The sequence below is a fragment of the Parasteatoda tepidariorum genome, chromosome 4 (genome assembly GCF_982258835.1).
Source record: "Parasteatoda tepidariorum strain Cologne lab strain chromosome 4, Ptep-v5.0, whole genome shotgun sequence".
Classification (NCBI taxonomy): Eukaryota; Metazoa; Arthropoda; class Arachnida; order Araneae; family Theridiidae; genus Parasteatoda; species Parasteatoda tepidariorum.
The window spans coordinates 24,410,703-24,429,302 of NC_141758.1; the positions used below are offsets into that span (position 1 = coordinate 24,410,703).

Consider the following 18,600-nt stretch of genomic DNA (forward strand, 5'->3'; position numbering starts at 1 on the left):
GCGAGCCGGGTGCAGAATTAGTATCGATCAGCAATGCTGAGTTTCGAACCTGGGTTCCTGATTGGGAGGTGAGCACTTTATCTCCTGAGCCACCACGAGTGATTTGTAGAATAATTGTGGCTAGAATGGCTGCAATAGTCCGAAAAGTGTATATTCGTTGCTGCCAAATCTACTGGAGATTTAAAGTGGTAACAGAATGTATGCATTAATTATTTTTACTCTTGTTAAACAAAGTTGATATTTAATGATTATGATCACCACTTGTTCATATATATATTTTAAACTATTTTCTTTCACCTATTCCAGAGGTGCCAACTGCTCCGGACACGCCAAAATAATTAAAAAAACGGTAAAAGGTGTAGCATTACTTATGTACTATTAAGTGGTGAATTATATAAGCCTACGAATTATTTAGAAATAGTGGTGGATAAAAATCTACAAAATTGAATTTATTAAACCAAGAATCACAATTGATAAACTACCACTTTAAAATATATATTTGCTGTCCGGAGCAAGTTGGCATCTCTGCTATTCGGTGTCTTCTTAGTTAAAATAATTTCGGCTCCTCAGTATATTTCATTGTTATAGCGCCACCATCCACCCACACACTCACATTTTCGGCTCTGGAGGTGGAAAAATTGCAGTGAAAAATATTTTTAACAAATATGAATTCGTATAATTGTTTCAACATGAAATAATCTAAGACAAAATCTAACAAGTATTTTATTAGTATTTAGTAATAGCACATAATACAACAACACAAAAATTTATACAAAATTTAAAAAATAAGTTATGATAATTTTATTTACAATGCTTTTGAACAGATAAAAGCTTACAATAAATGCTTTTTTTTCTTCGAAAAATACACTTTTCTTTCGTAAATCTGTCATTTATAAAAGTACTTTGATTTTTTATAAATGCTTATAAAGTTTATAACAGAATAAACTTTTGACTAATCTTCAATACTAGAGTAATTTTAAATTCGATAGTTGTAATTTGTACCTCTAATATTGTTTAAAAATAAGGAATTAATTAATTAAATGCAAGCCTTTACAATATTTTTATTTTTGAAAAGCACTTTTTATTTTATGAAACTGTTATTTACACGGTATGTTACAATTTTCAAGCATGCTATTTACAAAATGTTATGCTCTAAAAATTAAAATTCACAAACTTGAAAGCAAATTAGCATTAATGGAATGTTTTTTTTTCTCGCTTGGTATAAAACAGACGAAAATAAATTTAGATATTCATCTTCGGTGTTATTGTTAGCCAAGAACGAGATTACGCCCTCCTGATTGCATATAGCACCCGCATCTGTGCTGTATATCTAGAATGTTTATAATTAAAGTTGGCATTAGAGATTATTCTATATTGAAATTATGCAGAAGAATTGCATGAAACACTCACATCTGTGCTGTATATCTAGAATGCTTATAATTAAAGTAGCCATTAGAGATTATTCTATATTGAAATTATGCAGCAGAATTGAATAAAACACTCACATCTGTGCTGTATATCTAGAATGCTTACAATTAAAGTTGGCATTCAAGATTATTCTATATTGAAATTATGCAGCAGAATTTCATGAAAATTAAATAAAGTCATAATGAAATGATAGAAGTTTTTTCCAGCAGGATAAATAAAAATCACTCTAAAAACTATCATTATGTAGCTTTATAGGGAACACGTACATAAAATAATCTATATCATGAAAAATTTAACATGTTTACAAAACAGACTCAATATGTTGTCCGCTATCTAACGTTGTCTGCTACCATCTGAAAACGTCATATTTCATGTTCAATTGTAGAAAGTAGCTCCTTTACGCGAAGAGTTATGCACACGCATGGCGTGACTTACTATCGTTAAGTTCGGAGACATACGTAATGGAATCACAGCAAGCGAAGTTTGTAAGGTGTCCTTACAGATAAAAATTTCAAGGATTCATTTCTGGGAACCTAAAAGGCCAAAGTGTAATAAAATACAATTTAGTGGTTGTGTTTGGAACTAATGGTTGTTGTTAAATCAAATTTCGATCCTTGTATTATTCCATATCCAATTTTCATTAAATTGGGAATTGTCTCGAAAATGCCAACTTTAATTATTGGTACATGGTACTAAGAAGTGTTGAGAAATGTAATAATCCTCGTTTATTTATTATTTTTTTAGCAATCTTTTTAACGCGATTAATAATAAAAATAACTGGAAGAAAGGTTATAATTTAACAACAAAATGAACGGAAATAAAAGCTATCAAAAATTGAAAAGATATTTGGCACTTTATCTATGTTTTAAATAGATCCTTAGGGTCGTAATAGCCCAGTCATCACTAGGCTGCCACGACTCTTGAGATCTATTATCGGACTTCGATCCTCGACGCCGCTAAGACCCACCGTGTACATACGATATACGTGCTCGTAAAAGCTGTGTGAAATCGAAAGTCCTGCAGTCGGTTGCAAAGCAGTACCGTGTATAAAGGGATCTGGAAAAAATTTCCTTCCCCTTCAGATTTATGTTTAAACAATTCTTTATATAGCAAGTCCTCACTTATTTGAAGCAATTGGAAACATAGCCTTTAAAAAATTAAGTATTTTTTAACTTTAATTTTTGTACGACTACTTAGTAAATGATTTTTTCCCCCAAATAGATATAAATATGCATGAATTGTTCTAAACATAAAATCATCAATTCAATATATGCAGCTAAAATTAAGAAAAGGAGAAAACTAAGTGCATCAGTTAACTTCGGTATCAACGTTGTTTAACGGGGAAAAAATTCGTTGATTTGGATATTGGAGGTTGTACTGCAACAGATTTTTTATATGTTACAATATTTTTGGAACTGTAAATATTTTGGAACTGTAATCTTTTTCTCGGATTCATGTTTTTGCAGAGATGAGAAGAATACGTCAATGAAACGATGCGCAATTTACATTGAGGTTTGCTTAAAATTATTTTTTAGATCACATTAAGTTTATAAAAATCGTGCATTTTTTATGCAAATATATTTATTCAAAAATGTTGAGAATATGAAACTGAAATATTCGACTAACATTATAGAGAAGATTTTGAAAGCAGTCGTTAATTAACCCGTTTTGTCCCAAATTTATATATTGAAATGATACAAAAAGTGGTTTTATGGAAAAAGTGGTATAACATATTTTCGAAATTAATTGTTTTTTCTACTGTTAGGGCATTCAAAAAGTATTTGATAGATCTAAAAGTTCTTGCTCCTTATAATTCTAGATCTAATCAGAAATAACTAAATCATTGTGGTATCTGAGAATCTTTTAATTCACCCAGATAAATGAAAATGATGGAATAAGTTTCCCACCACAATTAATGTTTTTGAAAAAAGGAACTGTCCTAAATATATGACGCTGGGCGTTAACCGGTTAACTAAAATAATAAAATTCGAAGTTGAAATTGAAAGTCATTGGAGATGTTTGTGTTTCATTGGTTATTATGTTGAAATAGTGAAAAATAGCGTTAATAATAAATTATTTCGACGACAATTGATTTAATATGGTTATGAATGAACTCGAATCATTTATCAACCTTCGTGATTCTTTGTTCTATAAGATTCAAAAGTTTGTCTGAGTATTGCTGAAGAAGCATCATGGCAACTTGTGGTTCTCCCTGCGTGTCCTGAGTAGTTGGAGTTCGCGTGCTGAAAGCAGTGGGTTGAAGATTCTGTTGTGCTTGCCACACACCTTGAGCCAATGTTGTGGTCATGGCAGCTTTCTCTGTTGTACTCAGTTGAGAGTCTATTGTTACCTAAAACAAGAATAACATTGATTTTATTAATGAGTAAGAAGCTAGATTGGATTTTGTGATGCAATTATAGGAAATACATAGTTCCCATACTCTGTTACAAGTTAAAATAATCCGCTACAAGTTAAAATCATCCGCTACTGCATATAGTTCCGCTTCATTTCGTTATCAAATTATACAAATATGCTTTCGAAATAATATAAAAGTATTTAAAAGTTAAACACGAACTTTAATTCGTGTTATCTTTTGCGATCTATATCATAGAATTATTACAAAGAAGTTTAAAGTTTCGTAGTCCTACTAGAATCCTAGACTTGGCGACATATAAATAAGGAGAAGATTCATTCTTGAAAAAAAAAAAAAAAAAAAAAAAAAAAACTATATGACATTGCAAGAACATTGGATTCGATTGGACAGTTAAAAATGGCGCGTCTTATGCTGACATGCCCTTAACAACAAAAAAAAAAAAAAATGCGAGATAAAGATTTTTTTCTTCTTTTCACTGTAGGAGAAAATTGTCTGCAAGAAACAATGCTTATTATTCTTTCATTTCTTTTTTTAGATGCGAACAGAAAAGTTATTTGTTACGAAGTTAGATATCATTTTTTTACTTCTTATTACTTGTTAATTGATTATTCAATAAGTTTTGTTTTCGTCATTTCACACGATTTAAAAAAGCAAACAAGCAAAAAAAAAAAAAAAAAAAAAAAAAAAGCAAAAAAAAAAAAAAAAAATACTGTGCAGCTTCGTTTTAAGAGTTGCCGATGCTGATATACCTAAACGCTGGGATTTTTTAATCCATTTGGCATGCATTTAGAAGCAAACAGAATTTCTCTATAAGGATAATGGTTTTTTCTTAACTTGCAACAGAGTATAGCTTTTTCATGTTTCAAGTTTCCCTAATTCATAAATTAAAACATTGTTAATCATTCCTAATCACTTTTTAAATGAATAAATCATTAATTTAATTTTATAAAAAGCGAAGGCAAATATTTCTAATTTTCAATAGGTGAAAAGGCTAACTTTTTATTTCGCAGAAGGTGTTATAACTAATTACTACTCAATGCCACCACAACTGAGCATCAAAATCTGTTTTTAATCTTACATTCTTCAACCACAATAAACATTAGCATACCTGCCAACTTTCATTCTTTCTGAGAATGAACTTTCCAAGTGGTAGTAAAACAATTACTGAAAGATAATCTTACTCAAAAATATATTTATATTTTGACTAGGTTTAAAATCGCTGTTGTAGAGATTAGTATGCTTTTATATATTTGTTGTAATTATTTATATGTAGTGGCGGTCAAACTCATTTATAATTATAATTATAATTCAAAAATTTTAATAGCATGACATGAGTTTCGGTACCACTTTAAATACAAAATTAAAATCCTCCGGGAAAACCGAAAGAGTTGGCAGCTATGCATATGCGTAATAAGATTTACTTTAATTTCCAACGAACTTGTTGGCCTTAAATCTACAGTCAAATTATTCAAATATGTACATGATATATCGTAACGTGGCTGAATTAGCTTTATTTTTTTCAGAGTCATTTTTCAATAACGCGCCAGTACTCCGAAAAGCGTTGATTAAATACTGCTTTTGATTGGGCAATTTGTGGGGAATTAATTTTCCACGACTTGTCCTTTCATTCTTTTAAATATTATACAAAATGTATTATTTTACTTGAAATGTCATTTGGATAACAATATTTTGTTTGTTTTGCACTTAGTGTGCAACGAAATAACATTTTTGTTTTGTTTATGATCCTGTTTTGATCATCTGCTTCAATCAGACATCTTCTATTTTTTTCTCTTTAGCTTCTGCGAATGACCAACAAATCACAATAAGTTAAAATTAATATACATTTATAAATTCTTACTACGTTTTAATTAACTCCCTCTCGTGTGTGTGTGTGAGATTAGAGAGCAAACAAAATCTTACCGATTTTTTCAAATAGCTGAAGCAGTGGTTACCAACTAGCGGCCAACGAAGCCTTTTTTTGTGACCCGCGGAACTAAAATACATTAGTTGCCATTTTTTTGCTGAGAATTTTCGTAAAAAGTCTACATGGGTTTAAAATACCTTTCTTTCGTTAAAAAAACACAACTCAATTCTTCGTTTCTGTGAAATTTAACATAAAAACGGTGCAAAAAAATTTATTTCTCAGGTTTTGTATTCAAGAAAATATTTATTATTATTTGTAATTCAATACTTTTGTTTTGAACAACCTGATAAAAGTCTGACAGTAATATTTAATGTTCCCTCAAACATAAAAGAGTCCTACGTAAAATTTTGGCTAACTTGCAGCCCGCCATTTGACTGGTGTTTTTAATAGTGCCCCCCGGCCTCATATAAGTTGGAAACCCCTGAGCTAAAGCGTTCAAATCGGTATACAGCAGCTTTGCGCCTGATGATAAAGCGAGTTTTGATTTTTCTCTAATCGCTACAAGCAAAATGAATGGCGATATTATCAACAAAAGGGATTCACTGTCAAGTCGAATTCTGACTACTTTCTTACTCTATGTTGAACACTCAAATTTAACACTTGACTGCCCAATTAAGTAATTTTGACTGCTTTTTAACTGCTTTTTCATTTGCAAAAAAATACAAATAATAATGTATAAATTTTTTTTCAAAGTGAAAAGTAATTTTTTTTACTGTCAATATTTACTAATAACTTGTTATATAACTGCAAATAATATAAAAATATTAAAAATTAATTGAACAAATTTCTTTATACATTAGTTATTCTTACACAATGCAGTCATTTTGAGTAATTTTGTGCAGTACATGATTAAACATTTCATTCGACATATTATAATAAATCACACTTGCGAGTGACAGTGTCACTAAAGTAGAAACTCGTCCTCTCACTAGAATCAGCAGCAAAAGTGTTAAAATTACTGATTTATAATATTTACTTACCCTCTGAAATAGCTGTACAGCGAACGATGTTACTTTTTTCAAATCATCTGATACTTTTTCACAAAGTTCTTTTGTCACTAAAAACATAAAAAGGGAACATTAAAAACTAGATAGTTATTACTTTAACCATTTATATATATATATATATATATATATATATATATATATATATATATATATATATATATATATATATATATATATATATATATATAAACATGGTTTCTTATAGGAAGCCCTATTAGACCACTATGAAGGTAAACCAATTTACAAAAGAGCCCTTTAATACAAAATCTTGTAAAAATAAGAAAGTGGTAGCAAATATATGTCTAAAATTTTGATTAATTTATTAATATGATTGGTTTGTCTTATTTATTTGTCTACCACTACAGATTCAATTCTCAAATATGTATGATAAAGTCTTCTCAGTTACTTTTTAAATCTTGGACAACGTTACCTCAACATCTACTAAAGAAATTACACCAATTCCAAAACAAGATCCTTAGAAAAATAACCTGTGCAAGATGGTAAATCCGGAATACCAATATACATGCAGACCTCAAAATACCAAGTCTATCACAGCATATATTCAAGCTAAATGCAGATTTTTTCGATAAAGCCATAGAATGTAAAACAGCAAATTTTAATGAAATCCTTAAATTTGAAAATTATATCAAAGATAAAACCTACAAACCAACAGCTGCACATTTCACCTCCGACGCCTCATATCAAAACAAAGAATTTCATCAACCTTTCTGAAAATAACGTTTCCTCATGCTGATACAATTCTGAACAACTGCAAAATCAAACAAACACAGTTTAGAGCAAGCTACTCATTTTATTTTTTTATTCCTTTTTAGTTATTCAAGCAAAGTGCTTGAAACATTCATAAAAGCAACTCCACTGCATGCTTACCTCAATGCTTAACCAAAACAGTGTTAGAATTCCAGATGAATGGGATAGGGGCAGCTTCGCTGCCCAGGTGCCCAATAAAATCAAAACACTAGGACTAGGACTTTCAAAATAGAATTTGGGTTCATGCGCACAACCGGTTTACTCTATAAATAGTCTGCGTAGACTACTTATATATTAATCCGTGTGGAGGCTTTCAAATGTAGGAGGTGATGACTGAGCTCAGAGTGCTTACACTTGTCGAATTGGAATTAATTCACTTTCGGGTTAGAGTTACAATTATTAGAAGAAAGAAAGCCTCTGGGTCGGTTACCACAATCCTTTAGTATTCTGATCCTTTGGTAACCCGACCATAATCCTTTAGTAATCCGATTCTTTAGTAGTCTGAACGTAGTGACTTATTTTGTATTTTGCCCTCACGGCGCAGTTTAGTAGTCCGGATGATATGACATCTTTCATATATTTTCCCTGTTTATCAGTTTATGCTCGTTACATCTGACTACTAAATTGATCTGCATGCAGGCCTTGTTTTTTCCAGGAGGTATTGGTTAGAGGCAAAAATTATATTACCATAGTACCGTTTGACGAAATATATGCTTTTGATCAGAAAGTGTAATAATTTCCTATATGATGGAAGTAGACACTCAAGTTCGACAGTTATATTACTAAAGCAACAGAGTCACACCACACAGATTTTAATTATTTAATGTATAAAGGATAGTATTATTGATTTTTGATTGTGTATAGATTTTAAACATTGGATTATATTATACAGTGAAACCTTTCGGAAGTGACCACTCTCCGTTCCAATGGTTGTTCTCAGAGGTTACCTCCATTGAGTTAAAAATTGACATCGAAGGTACATAATGTTTCGTAAAGGATTTTAATTTTAGTCAGTGCCATTTTCTCAGTGCGGAAATGTCACTTCTGTTAGCATATCGATGAATAAAATTCAGCTTCAATAAAAATGATTCCAACTTACATAATTATATGTGTAAAAACAAATTTACCAATTATGAATGATAAAGCTGTTTTAAATAAATAAACAATTATGTGTTTTAAGTTTGTATTTAATTTCATATCATAAAAGTTAGTTTGCTTTAAAAGATGAGAAGTGGTTTGTTTGAGATGTTTGTTTTTTATAAAATATTTTTTTTTTCTAATTTGACTTTCAACTCTAAAAGTAAATCATTGATAGCACCGTCTTTAGTGCATTCTGACTGTAACGTGAGGTTGTATCATCAAAAAGAGTTCTCTAAAATAAGAGCCTCAAGCAAATATGTTGAATGCAATTTAATCTACCTATTTGTTTGGTTAAATTTTTTGTTTTGATATTTTTTCGTGTTTTCTTATTTGACTTTTTTCGCATTTAATGCAGATGTTTGTCCGGTGGCTGGGAAAAGTTCTGTTGGTTTCTCCTAAAGGTTTTCTTCAACATAAAGTCTATGGAAAAAATTCCATGCCTCCCAAAAAGTGGTCGTAAATCGAGCTCGTTGCTACACAGAGGTGGTATTTCCTGGAGGTTTCACTTTAATAATTACCTTAAGATTAACAACTAATTAACTTACGTGGTGTTGAGTTGAGATCTAAATAGTTGCTGGCAACAGATGGGTTTCCATCTTTTACAGGCAGGTCGTTTGGGCTAACTTCTAGTTGATCATAGTCAGGCTTATTTTGTTCTTTTCCAAATTTCAATGGAGTTTTCTTTATGGTTGGCGATGATATAATGTCTTGATTATGATCACTATATTTTGGTGACAGTGGCTCATCGTTAAGTTTTCGCAGATCCCATTCACTTTTTGATTTAGATGGCTCTCTTTCCCCTTTGGATTTTTGTTTCCTGGCACTGTCAACAATTTGCGATCGTCCAGTCTGTTCAGCACAGAAGGCTTTCATTCGCCTAGCTACAATACCACGTGGCACCAAAGTGTTTGATTTAGTGTCTGTTGGCGAAGCTTCGGATGATGATGAATCTGAATAGTTCGAACGTCTGTTCATTCCAACTAATGACAACCTTCTGGTGCCGGTTGTTTTTTCCCGGCCCGAAGACATCATACTCAGATTTAAACTAGACATTGATTTATTTAATGGCAACATTTGGCTGGACTCTGGTGGTATGTCCCGCGTGGAGAGGATTCCAGCGGGTTGAGTTCTTTGTGGAGGGGAAGTTAAATTTGGCGAGTTTATGTTCGTTGAACTGGCACTTAATTTAAGATTTGAAGTGGATAGTGAAGTTTTAGGTTTTGGCGTTGAATCGGTAGGGGGTGATTCATCTTCGAATCGAATTGTTTTGGCTTGCTCCCATAATGGAGCACTTTGGCCTCCTGTAAAAGAGAAAATAATGAAGTTTAAATGTGCTAAATTTATGTCAGCAAACATAACTAAACTCAGACAGCAAATATAACTAAATTAACATAGTTTTGAAATTTTTTGTAAAGAAAAACTAGAAGTATAAATTAACGGTTCTCTGAAATAAGGCCGGTAATTATAAAAATCAATATTATAATAACAATTAAAACAGAGAGAGAGAGAGAGATAAATATGGTAGAAATGTATGGTTTGCTGCTGTCTGTTTCGTATGCTAGGTTCGGTAGTTTCTTTACAATCATTTTCCTATTTACCGTAATTATGAAATTCCTTGTAAAGAAAAACTAAAAGTATAAAATCATCAATTCTCCAAATAAGAAATAAATTCTATAGAAATTAATCTAATAATAATAGTCATAAAAAACTGAAAGAGATATGTACGGTCGAAATGTATGGTTTGCTGCTGTCTGTTTAGTAAGCTAGGAATTTTGTTAAACCAAGTTTCTGATTTAGTAACAATGAAGAACATGTACCGAAGGAGCTACTAAATGAAAAAATCATAAAACAATGCTTTTAAAATAACCACCATATGTAGCAAAGAAGTTTTGCAATCTGAGGACAAAATTAACAGACGCTCTTTCAAATATTTCAGTTTGAATGGATGACTTGCCGAGGAAAATATTGTTGTAGAGCTTTTTCATAAAGCAGCGCTATCTGTTCAAGGAATGCGTACTTAATTTTGAAACTTGAGGAGAATAAAATATCAGTTTCCTAAATAGAACGCAAAGCATTGTTTATTTCTACTTTCCTTCATTTTTTTCAATTAATTTTCCTGATCGTCGTTCATTTAGGTAAACATTCTTATACGCTACAGTGTATCTTCCTTTTTTTAATCAATAATGAAACTATACTTAGTTCTAAGGAATTCACTTTTTTAAAGCTTTCCCTTAATTAAATACTCACCATAAACATTAAAATGTCCTTCGTTTAAAAAACTAACAGAAAGGTTGAGAACATATAGTATTCGTAACAGTTAGAAAATAATCTGACGATTTTACGAAACATATTTGGATGTAAAGTTTCTGTCTGGCATTTAAAAACTGAAATTTAAGTTAAGTAAAGGCAAAAATACATTTTAACTCTAACACTGACCTAAATCTTTGCTATCTGTTTTTAACAATTAATTAAAAATCATTTGTATGTCAACTGCAACTATGGTTTAATGTTTATAATATGTAAAAACTAGAAAACTTAAAAATTTGCAAAGGAAAATTAGCTAGAAATTGGAATTTAGTTTCAAAGTGCACAATTTTGGGTCAAAATCTAATTTCGTGTTACATAATATTATATCTATTTACAAACTAATTCACATTCATTGGACCCCAGCTCAATCCCAATACAACAAGTTCAGAATATTTATTTCATTATGCAGTGTGTTCTGCAAACAGAGCCCTTAATTTACATTTTTACAATGAATCCAGAGATGCCAACTTGCTCCGGACAGCGAATAAAAAATTTCTAGTGGTAGCTTATTAATTCTGATTCTTGGTTTAATAAATTCAATTTATTAGATTTTTATTCACCACTATTTCTAAACAATTCGTAAGTTTATATATTCACCACTTTATTAAATTAAAGCGATGACTTTTTACTCATACTAGTGCAGACAAATCGGTCAGTGGCGCTTCACACCAAAAGCCGAGATAAAAAAAAGATACCCAGCAAATTTAAGTCATGTTAAACCTTTTTAAAGCTATGTTTACGGACGTTTCTTATATACCTGTCTCTACGGACACACGTCAATTTGACGTATGAAAGAATTGTGATTCTTAATTTAATAAATTCAATTTAGTAGATTTTTATCCACCACTATTTCTAAATAATTCGTAGGCGTATATAATTCACCACTTCATATGCAAAATTTACTTTGTTGTTATCTACCATTTTATTAATTATTTTCGCGTCTCCGGAGCAGTTGGCATCGCTGCACTTAGAAACCAATGTATATGTATACTATAAGAAAAAAAAATGAAGATATGAGATATATATTTATGAAATATTCTAGTATTTTATTTTTCAATACTCGAACTAAGCAACTGAAACCTTCAAAATCTGACACTCTGACATCAATTGACACTCTGCGTTTGCTCTTTCTATTATTGCTTATCTGCAACAGTTGTTTATCGCTTGTTTTATTTGAGATAACGAATCGAAGTATTGTACGGTACACTCCTATTTATTATTGATGTGATAATTGCTTGTTTACTTAAACTTTTGTTTAAATTATGATCGCGTCAAATTGACGCATATCCGAAGAAATAGGTATACCACATAGAGAATTTCAATATTTCAACGCTTTTGAGGTAAATAATATATATTTACTTCGATCAATGGTTAAAAGTCATTACAAGAGATAAAATAAAAATTCAAACGGGTTTTATAATTTTCCTTACAAAAGTCGAAATCCGTCAAAATGACGTGTCCCGTAAACCTAGTGTTAAAAAGTTAACAAAATTAGTCAAATATTTGCAAATTTTTGTTTGTAGTTATTTACCGTTTTTTTAAAATTATTTTTGCTTGATGCATCTCTGATGAATCCCAAAAGGTGTGCACAATGTGCGGTCTTTTATTTAGCTTTACCAATATCCTAGGAAAATCAATATAATTGGTCTAATTCAGAGATTTAATTTAAATTAAATTCAGAGATTTCTGCCGTAAAATATCTCAATATAATCCTGAAAAAGTAAAATGGCAAGTTATCAAATACTTTAATATAAACTTCACTGCCAGTTTCTAAGTTTTTCCAGGGTGGTGTTAAGCTTACTAATATTTACTGAAAAAAATCAATAGTCTGAGAAAGAGATGACCAGTTTACTCTAAAATCATTCGGTCAAACTAATTAAGTTGGTTGATTTCATTGAGTAACTTATTTAATATAATCATTACTTTTTTCATGTCAGCAAAAAGATTTTGCTCTGTATTGTACTCTTATATGAGGAAATTCTAAAACTTTTAGCTTCTATATCTAGAAATAGTACTATATAACAGTTTGGTGTATGATCTTTGGGGGATATATGACTTTGAATTGCTCAATTCCTTTGTATGCTTACAAACGATTTAAACGATTGAAAATGTGGCTTATCATTATATCGCCTGAAACCCTTTCATATACATAATTCTAAAAAACGGCATTGAAGTCAAAAATCAAATTTTGTGTTACCGGGCTGTGGAGTGTATGGTAGGCGCCGCCTAGGTAGGCCACCAGATCTAATATCACCAAATGACGTACTTCTTCTCATGTCTACTAAGTTACCTGCAAAAGAAAAAATAACGGTAATGCTTTTTGATAAACTGCATCTTTTTGATTTTTTTTTCAATTTCGATATTATTTTAATTTGTTTCATAATCGGCGTTAAACAGACAATCCAATTCTGAGTTTACAACTATCAGTGTTCAATTCCGTAGTGTTTTAATTTTGAGCCTAACATAGAAGACAAGGAAACTGCTGGATCAAGCACTGGGAGAAATTAACCTTCGTGGAGGTCCTTTTGAGTGAACTAATCCACATTTACATTACACGTAAAGGAAAACCACGAAAATTTATCATGTTTAGCCCACCGGCAAGAGAATTCTGACCCATGATCAGTCTACCACTGAGGATATTTTACGTCAACAATAATGTGATCAGTTCGAGCTGGGAGTAGAATTCGTACCAACCAGCTATCGCTGGAATTCGAATCTGGCTCCCCTTATTTCGAGGTGAGCGACCTGTCCCTTGAGTCACCACAACTCAATTTGAATGTTAGAAAGTAATGGTCAGTTTAAACCTAGAAAGTAGGCCCAGGATGTTGAATAGTCTACATGATCATTATAATTGACTATTTTTAAAGAAACATAAATTTTCATTTTGTACTCAACTGGGAACAATTTCAATAAAAACCGATATTACCAGATGTCGATAATTTAAGTGATTATATTTATTTTTGAAACTGCTACTATCGTTGATTTTAAACTTTAGTGAAAGCTAATGCATTCATATTTTGCTGTCATTAAACATAAATTGACTACCACTTTTTAAATTTTAATTGAATGGGACTGTCAGTGAAATAATTGACTTTTAGCATTCAGTCTGTGAAACATTCATGTTCGAGTACTTTTCAAAAAGTTAATGCAAAATTTAATTATTTAAAAATTTTTTTAATTCTTACTCTGTGCTTGAATTCTTGGCTTTTCAAAGATGTCAACTGGATCTCCAGCATTGCTTAAGTCGCCAACACTCTTGCTCGAACTCAAACCGCCTTTGAAACCAAGCTATATTTTTTTTGGAGATAAAAATTATTTAATAAATAATTGAAGAGTAATGAATGACAATACAATTTTTAATGGAATACTTTACACTAAATTTATTCAAAAAAAAATTTCTTTTATTTTTAGCACTGTTAAAAAACAATGTGCATACCTGCCAACTTTTACGCATTTGACGTAAAATGTTATTTCTTTATTTAAAGTGGTAGTAAAATGTAAGCTTTCTATACATTACTTGCATTTATAAACTTAATTTATAATCTGCTTGACCACAACTATTTAAAAAAAACTTAAGCATTTATAATAATGTGTAATACTGTTGTAGTAGTCCGCATAAGATTTTCCAAAATACATCGTATATTTCTGCCTAAAATTGTAATTTAAATTACGTTTTACTACCACTGGGGAAAATCATCTTAGGAAGGATTAAAAGTTGGCAGGTATGAATATGAAATAAGGATTTTCTGAAATTTGAATTTTCATAAACAAATCAGTAGTACGAATGTCGAGTCGTATCAAAAACGTTTACGTCAGCACCGTGGTCTGTGCGAAATTCGGGAAAAACCGGCCATTGCTAGGATTCGTACCCGGCTTAAGCATTGAGAGACGAAAGCTCTATCCCCTCAGTCAACGTGGCTCATTATAAAAGCCTAAGACTTATGATCATTATAAAAGCCTAAGACTTATGATCATTATAAAAGCCTAAGACTTATGATCATTATAAAAGTCTAAGACTTATGGTTATTATAAAAGTCTAAGACTTATGATCATTATAAAAGCGTAAGACTTATGATCATAATAAAAGCCTAAGACTTATGATCATTATAAATAAATAAGATTTATGATCATTATAAAAGCCTAAGACTTATGATCATTATAAAAACATAAGGCTTATGATCATTATAAAAGCCTAAGACTTATGATCATTATAAAAACATAAGGCTTATGATCATTATAAATGCCTAAGACTTAATGTCAAAGCTCGACATATGGGTTCCTCATGTAATTTCGGAAAAAAATTTGTGCCAACGCGTTGACGCCTGTGATTTGTTTCTCAAACGTCAAGTGAGTTATTCGTTTTGGAGACGCATCATCCCCTTTGGAATTGGGAAGCATAGTCCCCGAGAACGAAAATTGGATTGTTTACAACAATGTTCTGGTCTCTAAAAATCTTTTAGATGGTTTAAATAAGGAGATCAAAAATCATCCCATCATTTTTTTTGCCTGCAAAGAAAAAAATATCTTATACATGTGGAATCACGCTACAGCGAGAAATATGGCAACCAATACTTATGTTAAAAGTAATTATTGAGGCATGCGTTTTTACCTAAATTGACAACATAAAAAAAGTTATAAGGTAGTAATTTTAAGAAAAAATTCAATCGACAAGAAAAAATACAGTAAAAAATATGAATTTCGACTTGTTTGTAGTTTAATGTAAACTGTAATCATTTGTTAAATATTTCAAAATGTTATGAGATGAAATTGTTATAGTTACAATAATTTCAGCTAATAATTTTAGATGAACAGACTTACAGTTTCAAGTTTTTTTCTGGCATCATTTAAAGCTCTTGTAAGTTCTTCTCTCTTTTTAGAAGACATCTAGGAAAAATATTTTTTGTATTTTAATTTTGAAACATTAGAATTGTCGGTTAATTTTGAATCTAAACTACGTAATATTATACAAATGATTACATGAATAGGAAAAGAAAAAAAGTACAAATAATACGGATAACATTATAAAATGATGCAATTTTTTTTCTTTGCTTCCAAATACAAATAATTTTAAAAATTAAAAAAAAATACATACCACATTTGTTCTTCTTCCTAGAGTATTAGACCTATAAAAAGTTCCGCATTACTCGACACATAATTTTAATTAATATATAACTTTGCATAGATAATTAAATATATTAAGTAGATAATCAGAAAAAACTTAAACAACTAACTTAATTAAAAATCTGAGGTTTGAACTGATATGAAAAAGTTTTCTTTAAACATAAAATAAATTTAAAAAGTAACAATTTAAAAGAATATATACTATATAATTTTACGTTTAATACAATTTACTCATTTTGCGGAGAAAAAAAATCTGAAGTTAATTTTTACTCAAAAAGAGCAATAATAATTAAAAAGTTTTGTGGGAGAAGATACTTTTTTTAAAATTTTATTATAGATTCAGAGTAAAAAAAAGTACATTTGTTTACAAAGCTTTTAAATTATGCATGGATCAACACTTATAATAAGAAAACATTTAGGGCATATAGTAGAAGCATTGTTCCATGTATAGTTGAATAATCTAGACAATGAAGATACATTTTTCAATCTAGGTATAAGAGTAAAAAAAATACCTAACTAAGCTATTTTTTTATGAATCAACTTTAATATGATAATATTTAGTACACATACAAGCATTGTTCCATACATTGATGAAGAATCTAGTGGATAAATGATACATTTTTTAATCCGTTAAAATAAAGTTTAAAAAAAACCTTAGTAAGCTCTTTTGTTACGTATAGATCAAAACTAATATGATAATAATTAGGGTAAACAGAAGTATTGTTCCATACATAGATGAAAAATCTAGTGGATGAAAGTACCCTTTTCTAACTGAGTATTAGGTAAAGTAATAAAAAAACACCTTACTAAACTCTTTTATTATGTATGGATTGAAGCTAATTCGGGAATATTTAGGGCACATAGTAGAAGCATTGTTCCATACATAGTTATACATAGTTGAAGAATCTAGTTCTAGTGGATGAAATTACTATTTTTTTAATCTGGAAAAAAGTAAAGTAAAAAAATGTACCTTAACTCTTTTATTTGTATGATATATATATATATATATATATATATATATATATATATATATATATATTAGCATTATATTGATATAGATGCAGGAAATTTTCGTTGGCATCGTTATTAGTTTTCTTATTCTAATTTTAAAGGGAAATCGTACATGAATATCATTTAAAAGTAATCAAAACTTCGACTTAAATTGTTGGTTTAACAATAACTTGGAAATTATTTAAAAATTTTTGAGCAAAGATACGTGTACGAATGTTTGAATCACTTGCAGAATACGATGGTTCTTTTTAAACTTCGAGCAGGCCGGATCCCAGTACTACTGAGACGGCCCTCCTCCACATCATTTCATTCGGGTCATTCATTTCATTTGGGTATATAAAATAATCCAGTACTTACTTCACATCTCTGTTGACTGGTCCTGATGTGGTGTGATACTTTGAGGATAAACTGTATCGGCTACGATGACTACCAGCGTCTTCGCTCTGAGATTTGTCCATGTTCTCATAATTGTCAAGCATGAATCTTTCTCTCAATCCGAGTTTATCAAGGTTTTCCGTACTCATATTGAAAGTATTGGGAAATGAAGGTTCCGCATCTCCAGGAGTTCCTGAATCATCATCGCTTCCCGTATCCACTTTATCTGAAGCAAGAAAAAAAGATATTTAACCCTACACGCTTTTTAAAAGTGACGGATAATTATTATTTTGATACGTAGAATTGGTCAAGGAAAAAAACAGAAAAATTATCAGTCACAATTTCAGGGGTCTGTCTCTTAAAACATATCCTCTAAACTGCGCGTACTAGGTTATAAATTCGATGATAACCAACGTATGTGTATACAAAGATACCAACTTGCTCCACTTTGTCAAAAAAAGAATTCCTTTGCTAACGAAATTTAAGTTATTTTTAGTTTAGTATTTTTCCTTTTAAGTAATGTTTTCACCACTACTTATTGAAAATTTAAAGTATGATATGAAATGCAACTTTATAGCAATTATCTCGTAGTGAAACCGTTAAAAAGCGAACTGTGAACTATTCAATTGGCTACCAATTTATAAAAACCTATGCAGAAAGTGGAGCATATATATGGCATTCCGGCTAATCTTTGCAATGGTAAATATAAAGTCATCAGGAGCTTCGGATACCAAAATATCCCAAATAACTTTCCGAAATAGTATGATTCCGACCCCACTAATGTCGTTTTGAACGAACCCGAAGCTATAGTGGGAGATACAGCATGTCCGTCAAAGTGGAAATTAGCACAGCTGGTGGTTAAATTTTTTTCCCTACTAAGATGCATTGTAGTGTAAGTGAGGAATTAATGTTCTTAAACAAGGTTAAGTTGCATTCATCTCACGGCTACTGTGGCTTTTCTTGTTCTGTTCTTAATTTTTTTCCCTCTCGGCTATTGTGATTTCTCTATTTATTGTTTCTCATCTTAATTTTCTTAATTTTTTGTTATCGACAGAACGTTTTATAGTTTAAATAACTTTTGTTCCTCCTCATTCACGTCTGGCAAGTTTTGAAAATGGGCGACTATTATTGAGCGCTTGAAGCAT

General features: G+C 30.6%; 1 protein-coding gene across 2 annotated transcripts in view; it reads right to left on the bottom strand.

The window, feature by feature from the left end:
- Nucleotides 1-705: 705 nt before the first annotated feature.
- LOC107442449 (WD repeat-containing protein 62) overlaps nucleotides 706-18,600 on the bottom strand; it is a 143,945-nt gene continuing 126,050 nt past the window's right edge. The window contains exons 24-31 of one of the 2 annotated variants that reach the window (XM_087160799.1): nucleotides 17,438-17,681; nucleotides 16,041-16,071; nucleotides 15,767-15,832; nucleotides 14,134-14,236; nucleotides 13,146-13,238; nucleotides 9,187-9,942; nucleotides 6,707-6,783; nucleotides 706-3,778 (exon numbers count right to left, since the gene is read on the bottom strand). In XM_087160799.1, coding sequence (XP_087016925.1) covers nucleotides 3,548-3,778; nucleotides 6,707-6,783; nucleotides 9,187-9,942; nucleotides 13,146-13,238; nucleotides 14,134-14,236; nucleotides 15,767-15,832; nucleotides 16,041-16,071; nucleotides 17,438-17,681 — 1,601 coding nt within the window. In that variant the 3' untranslated portion in view covers nucleotides 706-3,547. The remainder of the gene's footprint in view (nucleotides 3,779-6,706; nucleotides 6,784-9,186; nucleotides 9,943-13,145; nucleotides 13,239-14,133; nucleotides 14,237-15,766; nucleotides 15,833-16,040; nucleotides 16,072-17,437; nucleotides 17,682-18,600) is intronic. The other variant, XM_087160800.1, reaches the window with a different exon arrangement.